The 17711-nt window shown below is 51.2% G+C and overlaps 5 protein-coding genes across 5 annotated transcripts; 3 read left to right on the top strand and 2 right to left on the bottom strand.

Annotated features, from left to right (window-relative positions):
* Nucleotides 1-1125: 1125 nt before the first annotated feature.
* ALTATR162_LOCUS8700 (uncharacterized protein) lies at nt 1126-2551 on the bottom strand (the record flags this gene model as incomplete). Its single annotated transcript, XM_043316333.1, has 3 exons — nt 1126-1641; nt 1691-1741; nt 1790-2551. The coding sequence occupies 3 exons, from the start codon at nt 2549-2551 to the stop codon at nt 1126-1128; spliced, it is 1329 nt and encodes a 442-aa protein (XP_043172268.1).
* A 3946-nt stretch (nt 2552-6497) lies between these two features.
* ALTATR162_LOCUS8699 (uncharacterized protein) lies at nt 6498-10264 on the top strand (the record flags this gene model as incomplete). Its single annotated transcript, XM_043316332.1, has 3 exons — nt 6498-6562; nt 6616-7049; nt 7104-10264. The coding sequence occupies 3 exons, from the start codon at nt 6498-6500 to the stop codon at nt 10262-10264; spliced, it is 3660 nt and encodes a 1219-aa protein (XP_043172267.1).
* Nucleotides 10265-12108: 1844 nt separating this feature from the next.
* On the top strand, nt 12109-13111 carry ALTATR162_LOCUS8698 (uncharacterized protein; the record flags this gene model as incomplete). Its single annotated transcript, XM_043316331.1, has 3 exons — nt 12109-12405; nt 12453-12510; nt 12561-13111. 3 exons carry the CDS (start codon nt 12109-12111, stop codon nt 13109-13111), a joined length of 906 nt encoding a protein of 301 aa, XP_043172266.1.
* A 654-nt stretch (nt 13112-13765) lies between these two features.
* Nucleotides 13766-14920, top strand: ALTATR162_LOCUS8697 (uncharacterized protein; the record flags this gene model as incomplete). The annotated part of the gene is made up of 3 exons (XM_043316330.1): nt 13766-14400; nt 14463-14818; nt 14877-14920. 3 exons carry the CDS (start codon nt 13766-13768, stop codon nt 14918-14920), a joined length of 1035 nt encoding a protein of 344 aa, XP_043172265.1.
* Nucleotides 14921-15079: 159 nt separating this feature from the next.
* On the bottom strand, nt 15080-16621 carry ALTATR162_LOCUS8696 (uncharacterized protein; the record flags this gene model as incomplete). The annotated part of the gene is made up of 7 exons (XM_043316329.1): nt 15080-15536; nt 15596-15725; nt 15780-15963; nt 16014-16149; nt 16203-16243; nt 16295-16466; nt 16518-16621. The coding sequence occupies 7 exons, from the start codon at nt 16619-16621 to the stop codon at nt 15080-15082; spliced, it is 1224 nt and encodes a 407-aa protein (XP_043172264.1).
* Between the last annotated feature and the right edge of the window lie 1090 nt (nt 16622-17711).

Genomic DNA, 17711 nt, shown 5'->3' with positions numbered 1-17711 from the left:
CACTACGTAGGTAGCAACTCTGAGCGACCGTTGATCAGCGCAACATGCGCATATGGCGCCGACCTCTCGCACGAAAACTATCACACTCTTCCGTCCTATCTCCTCTAAAGGCACCCGGAAACACAACGTAAAGAGCGCAAAGACATGAGAAGGCAAGTCAGCGACAACAGGTTATCATTCATCCTATAAATTACCATTTCGCTGGAAAGCGGGTGTCTGCTTCAGCTCAACGATCTTATCAAACGCGTCAGTCAAAGACTGGTAAAAGTCAATGTGACCAGTCCACCCGAATGTCCTCGCTGTGTTGACGCTCAGCGTTGCTGACCAGGCGCGTTGGGACACCCAATCCTGGAACGCCCACGTCCCAGAGTCTCAGGTCGCCTTTGCTTAGGGACAATCGTGTTTGTCGCAGATGCGATTCTACACCTCTTGCTTATCCGCAGCCTATTCGGCTAAGCTGAGATCGAGTTGCGTCTCTCCAGCTGAAGGGCGAGGCTTCCTAAAGACTCGTTCACTTGTTGCGCGAGCTCCTGCGTAGGCTGCGATGCGCGGCCACATGTCTACGAGAACAATAGGCCTATAACATGTTCCTCTTGAAATCGATCGCGGACTAAAATACACCGATCACCATGTCCTCTTCTTCAAGCGAGTCAATCCCGACTGCGAGCCTACAGCCGCTCATCCTGTATTCGAGACTCATGACTTCGACGTCGAAGCAATTAGGCCATAAAAATCCTTGGGTCGACAGGATATAAGAGTTGCTGGGGTGTAGGAAGGGTCCGTCATTGACGAGCTGCTAACTGAATGCAGCATGTCTTCGGAAGTTGGGGTTTCGACTACTGGTTCGATATTAGCAAGTTTATATTGGCAGGCGACAACAATTTCGGTTTGATATATATGATGCTAATCGTGCTACAAGGAGCACTACGCGGATGGCGATTTGGCCAATGCTGAGATGGAGGTATCGCATGTACCTGCTGGACCACAGGCGCTTACGATCTGGAGACCACCTGTTCCGGACGTGTTCTAATTGATGGGCCACGGTGCCCACACGAGATGGATAGGTACACGAATATCCAGGTTTTACCAAAAGCATCGATCAACATGAACTGCTACAACACTGATCTATACACCATCAAGCTGCTTTGCCTGCTTCTTGTGTATCAGCGCTGCAGTCAAGAAACACATGAAGCCCAATACACCGCATGAGCCAGCAAGCACTTGTCCATACAAATAAGATCCGTTGCCGGCTTCTACCAATGCTCCTCCACCAGGGCCTCCAATAAGGCAACCAAAACTAGACAACGCAAATCCCATACCCATTCTTGTTCCAATTTTCTTATTGTCTAAGGTTAGATCAGCAAGTGTGGCAGGGAACATGGCTTGCAAGCCCGCAGCAAACAACCCGTAAAGCGCTGCAAAGGCATACATGCCTGCAGTCGACTTGATCGCAACCCAACAATAAAGTAGAAGGGCGGTAACGAAGCTGACGATTAAGCTGATGGTCAGTGGCCGGCAGTAGTGATCGGCGACGTACGCGGGCAGCAGTCGCCCCGGTATGCCGACGCCGTTCAGCACCAATAGGAGCGGTATTGATTCTTCCAGTGTCATACCTAGTGTTCTTCGGGCGAAGGCATTGATCTGAAAAAGATCAGTTGTGTGACTAGAGACAAATATGGGTTATACTCACGTAGAAGAAGGCGAACCAAAGACCTGCGAAGCAGAACACCGAGCCGAGAATCTTGACGAATTAGCAAAATGCCATTGAGCGTTGAACCGGATCACCTACAAAAAGATCGAAGACTGCATCCTTCAGCTCACTCGGTTCGAGCATCTTCACCGAACTCTTGGGCGGGAGTCGTTTCTTCAGCAGCCGCTCCGCAATCAACAGCATGACCAGCGCCATGAAGCCCAACGTCCTCACCGCCCATCCAAACCCAATACGATCAATCAGCCTATTGAGCATGATTGGGATAACCAAACCCCCTGTCCCCGATCCACACAACGTGATACTAATTGCGAAGCTCCGCTTCGTCGCATCAAAATACGTTGAGATAACGGAGACCATAGGCACGAACATAAATCCGTTTGCGAGCCCAATGCAAAACCCCTGCGCAAGCACAAACTGCCAATACTCTTTGCAAATACTTGTCATGAAGATGCCGACAAGCCACAGTCCAATGCCAATGCGTAGGACAAGCTTAAAATGACCGGTGTCCGACGCTGCGCCGGACCAGAGAGGGACTGAGAGCAGGAAGAAGACAGTGAGTGCGCCGATCCATGAGATGTTGGAGGGCGTCGAGAGGCCGATGGAAGTGTAGTGTGCCTGGAACATGCCGAAAGATGTGATGAAGCCCCAGGTAAAGAATGTGATGATGTGCCCGCCTAGCACTTGCGACCATGCGACCCATCCGCCATTAGGAGGCGGCTCGATGGACGCGACTCTCGTCACATCAAAAGTTGAAGATACTTCTTGCTTGGTCGGCGCGATTTCTTCTTCTTCTATGTGACTGAACTCCTCAGTCGGGGGATCTGGTCCAATAGCGGCCATCTTGTCGCGAGCCGAAGATGTTGTTTGGATGAAAGGGAACGTTGACCCCGGGATTTTGCTTCCCCAGACCCATATTTTGCTGAGTCACGACCTGTGTGAGCTTGCGAGACCGCGAGTTTGCCGAAGTTTTCAAGCTCTTTCCCCAGAAACTATGAGGTAATTGAAAGGGATTGGTGGCGGAAGAAGGCCGCATCGGTCATTGCCGACGGGCCGAGCGAGTACGTCGGGGACGTCACGCTCGGCCACTGTGCTTGAAGCAGCACACACAGTCGACAGACTCGCGGATTGACATGGTCGAGAAAACACAGTACGTGCAGTTTACTCTCCCTATGATCTTTGGATGTTACTCGTCTCTCCGATCGTTTGTGCATCCTGCCTGTTTGCGATGAATGGTTATGTAGCCATATGCAAAGAACTAACGGAGACAAGCTTTGTTTATCTGGCTTAGCTATTCTTTGAAGGGCTTATGTGAAGCGTCATAGCAAATGGCTATACACAAGACGCATGGTAAGTAATTCAGCTACCCAGGTTCCCCTAAACCGAGCAAAAATTGATCCCTAGGCGATGATCAATATGATCCGCTTCTACGACAAAATTGCAAAAACATACAACAGCGGGGATTCGCTAGTGGTCACCCACCTAACTACTAATCCGCCGGTACACTGCTTGTATATGGCTGAGCGGACGGGAAGCCTAATTTTCAGTGTCCTATGGTCGTATGTGCATATCTTAAATTTTTCATTAAATATATTGTAAGGCACGTGGGAGGAAGTGGCGCCATTGTATTCCGCCCAGCTTGTCGATAGTACCAGATGCGGAATCGCGTTATAAGTTGTTGATTCCATGGAAGGAGGGTGATTCGTGTTTGAAGCATGGTCCAAAGATGTTGATGGATGGAGGGTTGGGGAGAAGAAATATCCGTTAATACTGCGGCCGGGCCTTGACGAGTCATTTTCACTTTAGATGTCTGCTGCTGCCATGGCGCGACGGCCGTCAATCGCCACTACCCCAGACCAACGTGTTCTGCTGGAATATAAGGCGCACGATTTAGTCTACACCATGGCAGTTGCCTCACGAGCCTCGAGGCAGAGTCTCCACTTTCAATGCGTGTGCCATGTGGCAGAGTTAGCGCGATTTCAACCCACGTGATAGCCGAGGATGTTCCCGAGGTCTTGCCTGGCAACAGGAGCCAACTTCCCTCCACATCATCACCTCGAGGAAACCCCATTTCACCGGCACAGTTCTTTACCTACTGTTTAGTTGCCAACCGTCGCAATCGTAGGGATGCCCAATTACGCCTGTCGACATGTCGAAAGCTCAGCAAGCCTAGCAGGCACAGCCTCAGCCGGAGCCTAGCCATGCACTGCACCCCTGATGTGGCTGAACTACTAAATGACCTCCCTGCAACACAAGAGCAATCTTAGAAGCGTCTTGCTCTTCTCCTAGGACGTACCGATGAATCTTATATATTTTGCGAGATTTCAACATCAACACCAAGCATTCAGCATGATCGACATCTCTTTTCCTAAACTGCGCGGTGACTGGAGCCTTGACGTCGTCAACATACTAGCCTTCTTAGGCGAGCACAACATCCTAGCTTGCAGCCAACAGATCTGCCTGTCGTGGATGTGTTTCCTCCCGCGACTCATACCGGCGCCCCAGGGCCTCCTCGCTCAGCGACCAAGGAAACTTGCGTCTGAAGACGAGGTACCGGTAACAGGAATATACTCGGGTAACGATAGGCCGTACTTACCGTAATTTGGTCGGATGTCGCACACTGATGGGTCTGAATTGAAACCCTTTACGACACGTGTATTTAAGATAGGATGGGACTACGAGAATATAGATAGATGTCTCAGAAGAAACTCGGTTCGACCAAGAGTAATTTCGCCAATGAATTTAATCGCCATTCTCAGCTGCGCGATGTCTCTCGGGCTAGCAGCATGGGCTCTTGTGCTTGGGGATGCCGTCGCACTTACTGTGTGTCGGAATGCGTTGGAGGCCAAATTCATCTTGGTCTTCTCGTCGTGTAATGGATAGCAAGAGAGAGGTACCGCAAGGTACGGTCGTCATCAAATCTCCGAACGGATGCTTCACGGTTGTGGAATGTGACGAGGACATCGCTCGCCGTCTTTACTTCCACCCCGGGTACATCGACTACGCGGTCAGCTCCTTTGCGGGACGTGGCTTGAGCGGTACTGTGGGTGGACTAACGCTTGTTGGTTCTATTGTACTGTTTGGCAATGCAGTATGGACGATCGAAGCAGCGCTCGCTGTCACATATACAGTCTTGAACCTGTTGTATTGGGTCGCCGCAATTCTACCGGTCCGCTTGTCATGGCACATCGATCTTATTCTTAGTCTACCCCAGATCACACACCACGACACTTTCACACGATGCCTTTGGACAACTATCTGTATTGCTAAAAGATCTAATTGGGCAAGGGAGTATGTGCCAAAGACTGAAGTATGGAGTGAGTGGCTTCGTGAAGCGCAACATCAGGCTCAGCATGCTCCAGGACCTGAGTGTTGGGACCCACAGGATGCTATCAGGAAGCTTCTCATAAAACAATCCAGACTTGTGGAAGATTCGACACAGTTGCATCCCGAATCGGGGTAAATAAGCCGCATGATATTGTATAATCCGTTCTGCTCCGTCAAGCGCATAGATAGCAATCACTCCTCGTTCCTCGATCAAATGCTCTCAAACTTGAAGTTTAGTCTAGTTGCCAGTCGCACTTTCTCGCATACTCATTAGCTGTTTAAAAGTTCCGACTAGCCCCAGCTTCAGTTCTAACACGTATTGAAGGTAGGCTCTTCTACCAACCATTTGTGCCGACGTACATGATCTAGTAGGATTGTATCCTTTCTATTAAGGCTGTCGTTCGGTTTTGCAATCATGTCCAAATATCGCTAGGGTCAAAGCATCACAGCAATGGCTTGATATTCGCACCTGAGTGGTGTAAGTACCTGAATCGCCTTCCGGGTTCGCCGAAGCAATCGTGCGCGCGCGCCTCGCAGCTCCGTACTGCTGCATACGGAGAAGTCAGCCAGGAACCCAGATCTGATCAACGATACCCGCCACCATACGGCCAGCCTCTTCGCTTCCCTCAGCGCAGGGGCAGTTGACACAGGGGCGCGTTGCCAAGCGGGCCTCGACCGGGGGTCGGAGCTTCCACGTGCGCCTCGGCAGCGCCGTTCAGTAGTTGCAGAGGCAAACTCACCAGACCTCCGTCAGCCTTATCAAGCCCTCATCACAACGCTTGGTCCGATCTGTTCGCTCGATGCAGGGGCTGTGGAGCTTTAATTCGGTTCATGAGCAGTGGACATTGGACTGACTAGGTACTTTTTGTGGATCTTGTTGATGTGTCCTGTGCCTCCTGAAGTCTGACGAGACTGACGATAGATAGACAACTCATTCTTGCTTGTAGCCCCGGAGAGTATACAGAACCTAATACGTGATTACCAAAGCCTGAAAAAAATAGCGGACTGATCAAGTACTTTTGGGATTGTAGCGCAAGCCTGGAACACGGCAACCTCCTAAATATCCGGCTAGTTGTAGTTCCCATCAGCCAATGTCTGAATTGGACTTCGCGCGTAAAGCCACCAAAATACATTGCGATACTCCACGTTCTACTAAGCCCGAGTCTCAGCTCGCCTCGATGGCGCCTCTTATTGAGTCTAGGGATGCGGACCCTCATGGAAGCTCGAAATATCTTGCACGTGGTGCAAGAAACACTGAGGCAGCAGTATTAAAGACCTGTCGCCCATCCTCAGGATTCATCACCCAGCTCTCTCTTACAGCATTCTTTACTATCAGGTTTGTTCGCTTTGGTGTGTTTAACACCGTCCAACTTGCAGCTACCCTGCTGCTATCACTCCTTTTACTCTCTTTGCCCTCTTTTTAACATTTGCATTAATCCTAATCCTAATTTTAATACTAACCATGCGTTTCATTGCTACTACACTGGGTCTTGCCAGTATTGCGTCTGCATATGCGCCCGTGTCATCGTAGGTGTTGAAAGTCTTTCACGAAGAAGAATGACCACTGACAACGCACGCAGTGTCTCTCTAGATCAATCATCCAACAACCCCTTGAGTCCCGCATCCAAGGTCCCGGCCAAAGTTTGCGAAGTCAAGACTTATACGGTCTATGAGACTGCCCACGGTGTCCAGGATAACGGTTCAAAAGCCACTCCTCCTGCTTTGCACGGCAACAACTATGATGTCAAATATACTTCTCTTGCGAGCACTCCTGCTGCAGCCAAACCTACCCCTTCCACTATAAGAGGTGCGTCCTCGCACTATGAAGCACGTCCTACCGGCAAGGTTGCAAAACCCTTTGGTCAGAACGAGGAGTATTTTACATACAACTCTGGAGAGGATGTTAAGCTCCAACCGTGTAGCCACTGGAGCCAAAACACAAAGGACCCCAAGAATCTCGTGCCAAAGGACAAGACTCAGCTTTACTACGCCGAAGGTGGTCGTGACAATGCGAGTAAGTACTCGTGTCTTACCTCGAACATGCTCAACCACTAACAATCAGTTCTAGAGCCGACTAATGAGTTCTACTTTGGTGTAATCGATCTCCTCTTCAAGGCCCCTGCTGTTGTGCTAGAGCACTCAGATTACATCCGAGAGGCACAGTACTCTGATAACCAGCTCGCTGTCGACTTCACTTCTGCATTCGCATGCGACTTCGCCAAAGAATCCTGGCCTAAAGGTACCATCATCGTCTCAAGCACGGCCGGTTGCAGGGTTCGATCAGACGATGATCAGTGCTACTTTAAGGTGGAGGATACTATCAAGTCTGAAGACGGCAAGTCTATCATCGTCAAGGGTTATCCTCAAGCGCGAGACGAGTGTACAGAGGGTGGTGAGGCCCATTGGGGACGATACAAACCTGAGAAGAATGGGAGCACCAAACAGCCAAACAGCACCGTTTCTTACTCCGGCTTCCCTTCTCCTACTTCATCGTACCGGGGCTTTTCTACTCCCCACGCCAGCTCTGGTTCATCAACTGGAAGCGTGATTCCGAATGTCTTGGCATCCTCTGGTATCGGGTCTTCGTATAGTTCCTACTTGAGCTCGCTTGTGTCGACCGGAATTATGTCTCAAGGCTCTGCGCACCCTACTGCGTCTGCATCCTCTGAGCTTGTATCTTCAGGCTTTTGGACTGCGGGACCATCTGACAGTACCTTGAGCTCAGGACAACCGTCGCTCACATCGTTCGGGTCCAGCATATTTGTTTCCTCATCATCAGAGTTCGAGTCCTGGACTCCTGCCCCTACATCTACACCAATGGCTTCGAGCATTCTATTGACGAACTCAACTGATGATGGCAACAACAAATTCAACCAGGACATCATTTCTGACTGCAAGGCCCCAGTTGACACTAAGTACAATCTTCCTACCACCTGTACCGGCAAATACTTCGATTTGGACCTTGACGAGTTTATGGGCTACGGTGAGCTGTCCGCTGAAGACAAGGCGTTCTTGAAGGATGCCACTGCCGGTTTGAGCTCCGATGACATCGCCGGTCTCTCTCGTCGGGCCCTGATGCATGGTCGACATATGGGTCGTAGAGGTCTCGTCAGCTGGTTCAAGAAGAACGTTGTCGCCCCTGTGGCTAGCACGATAAACCTCGGCAAAGTTTTGGTTCAAGGCGGTATCCAACTCATCACTACTGGTACTGTCAGCGGTAGTATCAAAGAATCATACAAGTTCGCTCTTCCCGACGGTAACAAAGCCGACGCAAAACAGGTCGAATCACCCTGGGGCCCCGCTGCTCTCATTGCCGCTTATGGTACGGAGTCCAAGATTAAGGCCGACAAGGGTGTGCAACGAGATGGCTATCTGAACATCTACTGCGTTGGGTGCGGCGCCCAGGGTGCTATCGAGTTGGCTGGTCGCGCGACATGGGCTGTTGGAAAGGGTATCACCCAGGGCGAGATTGAAGCCTGGGCTGATCTCAAAGTCGCTATGAAGGTTGGTGTTGACGCCCAGATCAAGCTCACCCGCGAGTGGAAGAAGACGCTGTTCCAGCAAGGTCTCCCCCAGCTTTCCTTTGGCCCTATCATCATTGGCCCCCAGGTGCGGGTTGAGGCTCGTGCTACCCTCGAGGCCGGAGCAGAGGGCCGTATCTTGGCTGGCGCTGAGTTCAACTGGAATCGTGCTTATGCAAAGGTCGACATGGTCGACCCTTCCAAGTCCACCCGCCAGAACTTCGACCCTGTTGGTCATCCCACATTTGAAGCAGAGGGCTCTCTCTACGTCGGCGCTGAACTGGGTCTTCCCATTGGCATGCATTTCGGTGTCACTGTCGCTAGCTGGAGCAAGACTATTGCTCTTATCAACGAGCCAATGATCAAGGGTATCGCAAAGGCTGCTATCAAGGCTGAGCTCGCTGACGGCAAGATCACTGCTGGTTTTACTCCCACCGAAGGATGCCAGGGTATTCACACCAACCTCAGCTGGAGGAACAAACTGGTGTGCAACGTCCTCGATGTCAAGGAGTTTGAGTTGCTGGATAGCGGTTACAAGAGTATCAAGTCTATGTGCATTCCTCTTGGTAAGCAAACTCAGCAGCCATCAACATCGCCTGGTAGCGAGGAGGCTGGCAACGGCGGCGAGGGTGGAAGCAACGAGGATACCGGTAATAGCGAGGGTACCGCTGGCGAGGGAGCTGAAGGACTACCCACCGGAGGACTGCCAGCCGGTGAACTACCTGCCGCCGAACTCCCTACTGGAGAATTATCCACCGGAGAACTGCCTACTGGAGAACTACCCACAGGACAAGAAACTACTGGAGAAGTGCCCAGTGGAGAGGCCAATAGCGCCGACAACGCTGGCCAGAGTACTGGGGATAATAATGCCCAGGGTAGCAGCGAGGACCGCGGATCGAGTAGCGAGGAGGCATCCATTCAGGTGGAAACTAAGCGATCCATCTCCATCAGACAAACAAACTCAACGCTTACACCCTCTTCGTCTGGTGACCTCCCAGCCGGCATCCGCGAGATTACCGACTCCGTCAAGAAAGCCACCGATAACGTCAACTACACAATTGCAGATGTCAAAACCGTTCCCTACGACCGTACCGACGGATACGAGTTTACCAAGCTCGTTGCGGGCGACTACAGCGTCATGTACTGTTCCAACGGCAACATGTATGTCAAGCAGGTCAACCAATCCACTGGCCTTGGCTGCGATGAGCTCTTTGCTTACAGCGAAGATGCCGTAGTTGGTGACGGCCAGGGCCGCTACTTCTACTACCACGACGACGCCATGAAGGCAGCTGGTGTATCCCGTCTCCGTCTCGGTGACGAAGAGAGCCCCGTCCTAGGCACGTCTGCTGTTGCGATGCTTGCTTGGAAAGCTGAGTTGACTGGAACCGAATACAACGTTGATCTCGAAGGTCTTTACACCGTTGCTGATTATGCTACCGAAGCTATTTACTGGTTGTCCTTCTGTACCTACAAGGATGGACAGGCGCCTAAAGTCTTCGTTGTCGCCGACCTGGTTGCCGGAATGGCGGTTTTAGAGAGCGCGGACGTCAAGTACTCAATCACTGGTGGTGATGTGGAGAAGTGCTACCCACTTATGGCTGTAGAGGATCCTGCTCTGAAGAACACTTGGGCAGAGTGGGACGATTCGTTGGATAATGACGCTGATGGCCTGGACTTTGATGTCGAGGAGTTTGGTGTGGAGCCGTAAAGTGATGATTTGTTTGGGAATCAGTAGTATAATCAAACCGTGTGTCGAAAGCATTGCAAATCCCTTGATGTGTGACTGGGCGCATGGTGGGCGGTTGGCATCAGTGCAAAACTTGCTCAAGATGCCAGATGGTGTTGTTGCGATACGGTGCGGTAGAGTACCACATGTCACGATGACCCCTACATCTTCGCTTATCGTAACGCTTTCGATGTACATGACCAGGCTACCCTTCCGCTTCCAAGAAGCTTTTCCAATAAGTACGGTAAGCGTACTCGCATTCTTTGCCATCGAATGAGTGCGCGCAGGGTCATCTGATCGCGTGGTTCCTTCCAAAGCCTGGCTAAGCTTCAGATGCTGGGTGGGTTAGTCATTTGCCCTGGGTTTTCCGCAGCATTGTTCGCCACTCTGGCACGTCTTTCCCTTCACTCGCTGAGTTTGAGCTGGAAATGCACCCGAGACAGCTGATGGGAGATGGTACTATCAACGCAGCGATGAAGCGCTAGCGCGATCTCGAAGACATTCCGAGTGAGAGAAGTCCTGGGAAGAGAAAGCTGAGTTACACCAAAGGGAAGAAGAACGGCACTCTTTGTTCGAACACGAGGAGGATGTAAGGAGCTTTGAGTCTGGACATCATGTCGTTGTGATGGGAAATGGGCCCTTCGCAACCGCCGTGATTTGGAGAGATCGCGCCCAAACTTGCATAAATTCATCTTGAAGGTGGGTGATAGATATTATGATACACTTGGATCAACCATCCTGGACTACTGTGGGATCACAAACCGCGTGTTCGAGCTCTGGTATCTGGAAGCGGGAGCACCTCGATCGCCGCATTGGGGCCTCCCAAAATTTGCGAACGTCAAACCTGGAATTCCTGGAGAAGCAGCTTATCTTCATCGAACCCGACTCTACTGGCGTGTCGATCGCGAGAAGTTGTGGGACGAGGTGCAGGAAGCTTGAAATGCCGTAGCTGGATCAGAGGCGAAAGTTGTGTTTCTGAACGAGGAGAATTGGGAAGGAACACAATGGCCATGGTAGTGTCATTGCGATGGAGATTTCTAAGTTAGATATTATCCTGCATGGTCTCTGTGTAAAAGACATGTATTCCTTGGGTGGTTTGTTGCATTATTACTCGCTGCTGTGACGTGAGTATCTGTGAGTCAAGATGCAACGCGTTGACCACGATCCATCGACTACAGAACAACGGGAGGTCCATGTACAAGTGAATCCTGCCGTACTTGCCGAGTTTTTGGATCCAAACTCATCGCAGTGGCTGGCGGAGTTCGCACTAAGCAGAGTTATCAGAATACCCGGTGGCGCCTCTACGCCGCTACACTCCATGTGACTGAGCTACCGCCAGGACTAACTCCAATAGACTACATCTGTTGCTAACTTCTGCTTCTAGTAATCCTCTAGCATCATCCCAGCACGAGGATGCAAGCAACCGTAGCGATAACTCGGGCACTTATGCAGGGCAAAAGGGATAGAACCACACCGGCCTCGTATGAGCACCTCGAAAAGCGCGCTGTACACGATACCGATACTCTTGGTAACGATCGAATTTAACGAGCTCGTATACTGGATGTATTAAAGCGACCGGCCTTTGCTTCGACATGATACCCCAGGTACACCTCAACAGACCCTTACGCTCTTTCTGAAGTATCAAGCCTACCTGTGGTGTCCACCTCCACGCTCTTTAATCGCTATACATCCTTATACACACGTAATTCCTAATCATGTCTTTCAACATCCGCAACACCCTGGCCCTGAGCGCCTTCTCTGCTCTCGCCGTTGCGTAGACCGTAGCTCCGAAGCTCGACGCAACTTGCGCTGATGTAGTCATCTTCATGGCTCGCGGCAACGACGCGCCATACCATGACGGTCGCACGTTCCCCTTTATCGAGGCGACGTGCGGCAAGTTGACTGACCAGGGCAAAAGCTGCGATTACATTGATATCCAGTTCGACGTTACCCTGGGTGGTGACTACTGCAACCAAGTTGCCGAGGGCGCTCGTAATGGTGTCTCTCAGATCACTGCCTTCCACGAGAAATGTCCTTGCTCGCACATTGTGGTCAATGGTTACTCTGAGGGAGCTCATGTTGCGGGCGACGTGCTTGGTGGACCGGCAAGCTTCTTGCCATTTGTACCGATTGCATATGGGATATGCACTGACTTCATGTTCCAATATAGGGTGGATGCACTTTCGTCTCGACCGGGTTGGATAACAACTCTGCTGCTGGCAAAGCGGGTAAGCAGATTCACCGATGCCATAGCCCTACCTATGCTGACACACACAAGTTGCGGCAGCTCTTCTTTGGGGAGACGTGATGCATACCGCCAACCAGCCCTACAACGTGCTAGACGGTGCCGACAAGCAAGCCAACGGACGTAAGCCAGGGGATCTCGCACGCCTCAACCGCTACGCGCCAGTACTCCGCTCTTACTGCGCTGCTGGCGACCCAGTCTGCGCCGGCGGTAACGTTGTGGTTAATCACCTGAACTACTTCGAGCTCTACACCGACGACGCGTCTTCCTGGGTTGTTTCTAAGATCGACAACGTCGCGCCTCTGCCATCTTGTGCTGCGCCCAGCTCGTCGTCCACCCTCGTTCTCTCCTCTACTGTCGCTATCTCTTCAGCTACTAGTGCTTCCGTCCCTCAGTCTTCCGCTGTCGCTCCTACCCCATCTTCCATGGTCACAGTCTCTGTTACACCTACCATGGTTGAGTCTTCTGCGACCGAGACGCCTTGCTCGACTTCACCAGCAATGGTGTCTCCATTTCCCTCGCCTGTCCCTTACAGCCCCGACTCATACGTCCTTGAAGTTCATATAGAGTATGCATACGTATAGAGAGAAGGAATGGGATAGCGAGAAGAAGGAAGGACTGTGGATATCAGAGCAACGTATAAAGAGCGCTTCTAGCAGCAACAGTACTGTGACAATATATTCAAGGTGGGCCATTCGCCCGACAAACCAGTACTTACTTACCTCCCGTTCATTGATATGACTATGATGTCCCCGTTGCTCGTGAAGCCTGAGCTGTTCATCAGATAGTTTACCTGAGCGTTTGAAAAGAGGCCGTTATCTTCTAGGCCGTATTCTTGAGTATACCAGCGGATGTGCCGATACAAGTGCAAAACGCGTTGAACTAAGATACCACACGCGCCCTTGGCTATCGACACAGCGTGTTCTAAGCGTATCATTACCCAGGTACATTGATACTGTGCTTGATGTCAAAGCGTATCAGGCGGCAAGGCTAAGGACAAAGTGGGTGAGCAAGCCTCGCTGACATAACGCTGAACTACGTTTACTGAATCGGCGGGGGATAGCCAACAATGACGAAAAACGTCGACAGCGATGATGCCTGAGGAAGATCGCGAGTGGTTGCAGCTGGCGTAGGCTTGGCATTCCCGCGGACTTCACATGCGTGTCATCCCTCACACAAGTATATATCCACAACCAAACCTCACTCAGACAGCATCAACTCTCTGGAACAACTTTACAATGCATCGAATACGACCGCGACTTGACGCCTTCCGCACACCACCTCGCGTAGCTCAATACACATACCAACCTCTCCGCACCCACCCACAAACACGCGCCTACCAACAACTTCCCTTCGGTCGAGGCAACGGCCCCCAATACAAACGCTTCAGCGCCCAATCAGGTGGCCTGTCCGGTCTCCTCTTCCGCTGGGCCCAACGTCCAACATTCTACCGCGATGTTGGCTTAATTAGCGCAGGCACCGGCGGCGTCTACCTATACAACCTCGAACAAGTGCCCGTATCCGGTCGCCGCCGTTTCAACATCATCTCACCTGGCATCGAAGAAGCGCTCGGGCAACAAACCGTGGAACAAGTCCGGCAAGAATATCAAGGCAGGATATTACCGGATGGCGACGCGAGGGTGAGGCAGGTGAAGAGGGTTTTGGAGCGGTTGTTGCCGTATGCGGAAGGTGAAGGGCTGAAAGATCTAAACTGGGAGGTTACTGTTATTGAGTCTCCAGAACAAAACGCTTTTGTTGCGCCTGGGGGGAAGGTGTTTGTATTTACGGGGATATTGCCGTTGTGTCGGGATGAGGATGGAATTGCGGCGGTGTTGGGTCATGAGATTGCGCACGTGGTTGCGCATCATACTGCGTCAGTGCCCCCCATATTTCTTCCCTTTTGAATATCTGGACAATTTACTAACAAAAACGCAGTGAACGCATGTCTCAGGCTCCCCTAATCCTCCTTGGCGCCCTTGCCCTCTCCATGTTCGATGTATCCTTTTACTCGGGCAAAATGCTCCTCGATCTCTTCCTCTCTATGCCTGCGTCGCGTAAACACGAAGCTGAAGCAGATTACATTGGTCTCCTCATGATGGCACAAGGCTGCTACCGACCAGAAGCCGCAATGCAGTTTTGGACGCGCATGGAGAAGGTGGGTGGGGCGGGCCCGCCACAAATACTGAGTACGCATCCGAGTCACCATAATAGAGAGGAAAAGATTAGGGAGTGGCTACCCCAGGCAATGGAGAAGGCTGAAGCGAGTGAATGTGGTGTTACGAGTGCATATGGTAAGTCGTGAGAAACGCGTCACGTGAATTAATGAGAACCATGACTGACATGATATAGCTACTCAGTTCAGTTCTGCTTTTGACAGCTTCGGACGTTGGTGAGGCGTTGAGAGGCTTTTGGCGTTAGCGCTTGTACGAACACCTTGTATGATACTGCATGAGTATACCAATACTGAATTACGATAGCGACGCAATGACGAGGACTTTCTCTTCACACTTGGAAGAAGTGCTCGGCATGAAACACGATATTACGATATAATGTCATAATTTCTTATACTCTACTATCCTCGGCACACCCGTTCTATACAAAACATGCACATCCGCTGTCCTCGCAACCCCAATACTAGGCCTACCCACCGATTCCGGGTAGACTGACTCCCTTTGCTCCACATCCGACGCGCTATCATCGAAGTAGCTGTTCTCCATATCCATAACCTTTCCCATCTCGATCTCAGTGACCGTCAATCTCCTCTCGCCATCGAAGTCAAACGCGCCATCCTTTCCCTTTTCGAGATCGTCATCGTCATCGATGCTGACCAAGTTCTTCTCTCCCCAACTCCCGCGGTATCCTGGTATGGTGGGTACTTCAGAGGGTGTGGCGGTTCGGTGAGGACAGTGGAAGACTTGTTTGAGTAGAGGGGAGAGGGAGGGGAGAGAGGCGGCGAGAATACCGATGTCGACTTCGATCTGAGACCATACTGGGACCCATGACCAGCCCCTATAATTAATCTGTTAGTAGAGCTACTAGTGAAATAAAACGATTGGAGGAAGACGTACCAGCTAAAATCGACTTCCTGCCAAGTACTTCCTGGTCTGATGGGGCTGTCGGACATGACAATCTCGCAGAGGCGCATGGTGCTTGCTACGACTGGGATGACGCCGATAGAGAGGATGACTGCGAGAGCCGCTGGGACAATTGTTAGCAATCCACTCCTATGGAGTTACATGCACGTTGACCCACTTCTTTGTCTCTTGTTGAACTTGATTACCCAGATCAAGGGCAACGGGAAGATCAATAAGACGATATCGGTAACGACATTGATGGCACCCGAGATGACCATGAACATGGCGGCATTGATGCATCCATCGGGTTGAGCCTCGATGTCCCAGACACGAGATACTGGAGTGCAGATGAATAGTTGAGTCTTCCAAGCATGTCAGTCATGATCACTATACAAGCAGGGACAGTACTTACGAGAAAGACAGAGAAACTGAATGCAGTCATAAAAGCGGCTACTGTCCATACAGCAGGTGACTGTACGATCCATGGCAAGCCCTGTTTTCCATACCCAATCCGGTAGTACAGAGCTAGAATGCTCATCTTGACAGCCCTGCAATTACGTTAGCCCTGATATTTTGTGACAAGGGCGATGGTGCGGCATACCAATTTGCCACAAAGTAGATTAGCATATTGATCCATTGGTACTAGTCGGCTGTCAGTACGATGTCGGATACCTCAGTATGGGTCAATAATACCATGAGCATCTCGTCGAACTGCTCAACGTGTAGCTCCGAGGCATGTCGTCCCTGTCCATGTTCGATCTGTAATATGATGGTGACTGTTTGTGCGGCTCCGAGGGTGACGGCGATGGCGATAAAGAGGTCGTCTAAGCCAAATTTCTTGACTATATATCCACGAGTGAAGCATCTATTATCGTTAACAAAGTTACACTTGGTCACCACGAAAACGCATGCTTACCGAAGAGCCACAAACGCCACAGCCATTGTGTACATGGCCATGCTGACTCGACCTATCACCGGCCCTTGGTCACGTCCATTCGCGACGTATACAATGTGTCCCATTGCGAGTTCGGTATGTGGCTGAGCTATACGATGTTCGAAGGTTTGACATGAGGCTACGAGAGTTAATCCTATAGCGGCGCAAAGTTTCCCAAACGCCCGACTCGAGAATAGGAAAAGAAGTAAAGTAAAGGGTGATCGTCAGACTAGATTGTGCCAGAAGGGGCCTACACACATCTAATACAACGTGGATAAGTTACGACACTGAAAGTGCGACAGCGCGATTGGGATGTTGCATCTCTCTGCGCGGCATGATTGACGCGGCACTGCTTGAAACCGAGATTTCCTTCCAGAAGCATATCAAACAGTGCACAAAGAGACACGCGGCCTGTGCATACCTCTTCTCGGCATCGGCATTGTGGTTTGTCGCGTGGCAATGGTGCGGCGCGCCCTGTCGCAGGGTGCATCTCGAAACCTTGTTTAGACCCACGTTCCCGGGACTTAGGATATTGAATGTATCTTTGGATAACATGGCCTCGGGTTCGAGAGCGGGTGCCTGAACGAATGGTTCGAGTGTTTATGGTATGGGATGCGATTGGCTGTGGGGTGTAAAAAGCCGAACGGGCTATCCCGGTGTGGCTGGTGAAGCATCGCATAAACATGTTCTTGGACATCTCAGAGGGGAATCTGACAGAAGAATTTAGGCATATGTGGATGCGTACCAGAACCTGGAGTTGGGCAGTTATGAAGTTGCATCATAGTGCATCCATTGCCGATCGCAAACTTTGTGTTTGCGATGGAAACTTGACAGGTGAAGTCGAGGCACGTGGCCGAGGAAAGGGCTAGCTACCGAACAGAGCTTCCCGGGCGTGGGACAGGCCGAACATGAGATAGAAGGGTTCACCATGGTCACGGTGGCAACAGCATTCGAAAAGAGACAGCCGTCGCATATAGTTTCTGTAGCAGCGCTACCTGGGTACCTGCTGACATGATCTGGTTGCTATCTTGCGCAGTTTGAATAGACCACAGTCGAGTTTGTGAAGGGTGGTGGTTGCGTGGGTAGACATGTGAACATGTCTGCATATCCGCACCCCACATTGTGCGATGGGCGGTCGCCACTGATGCTCGCGAAGGCTACATCAGGACGCGTCAG

The sequence above is a fragment of the Alternaria atra genome (genome assembly GCF_907166805.1).
Source record: "Alternaria atra isolate CS162 genome assembly, contig: 29, whole genome shotgun sequence".
NCBI lineage: Eukaryota > Fungi > Ascomycota > Dothideomycetes > Pleosporales > Pleosporaceae > Alternaria > Alternaria atra.
This window is presented reverse-complemented; position numbering and strand designations above follow the sequence as displayed.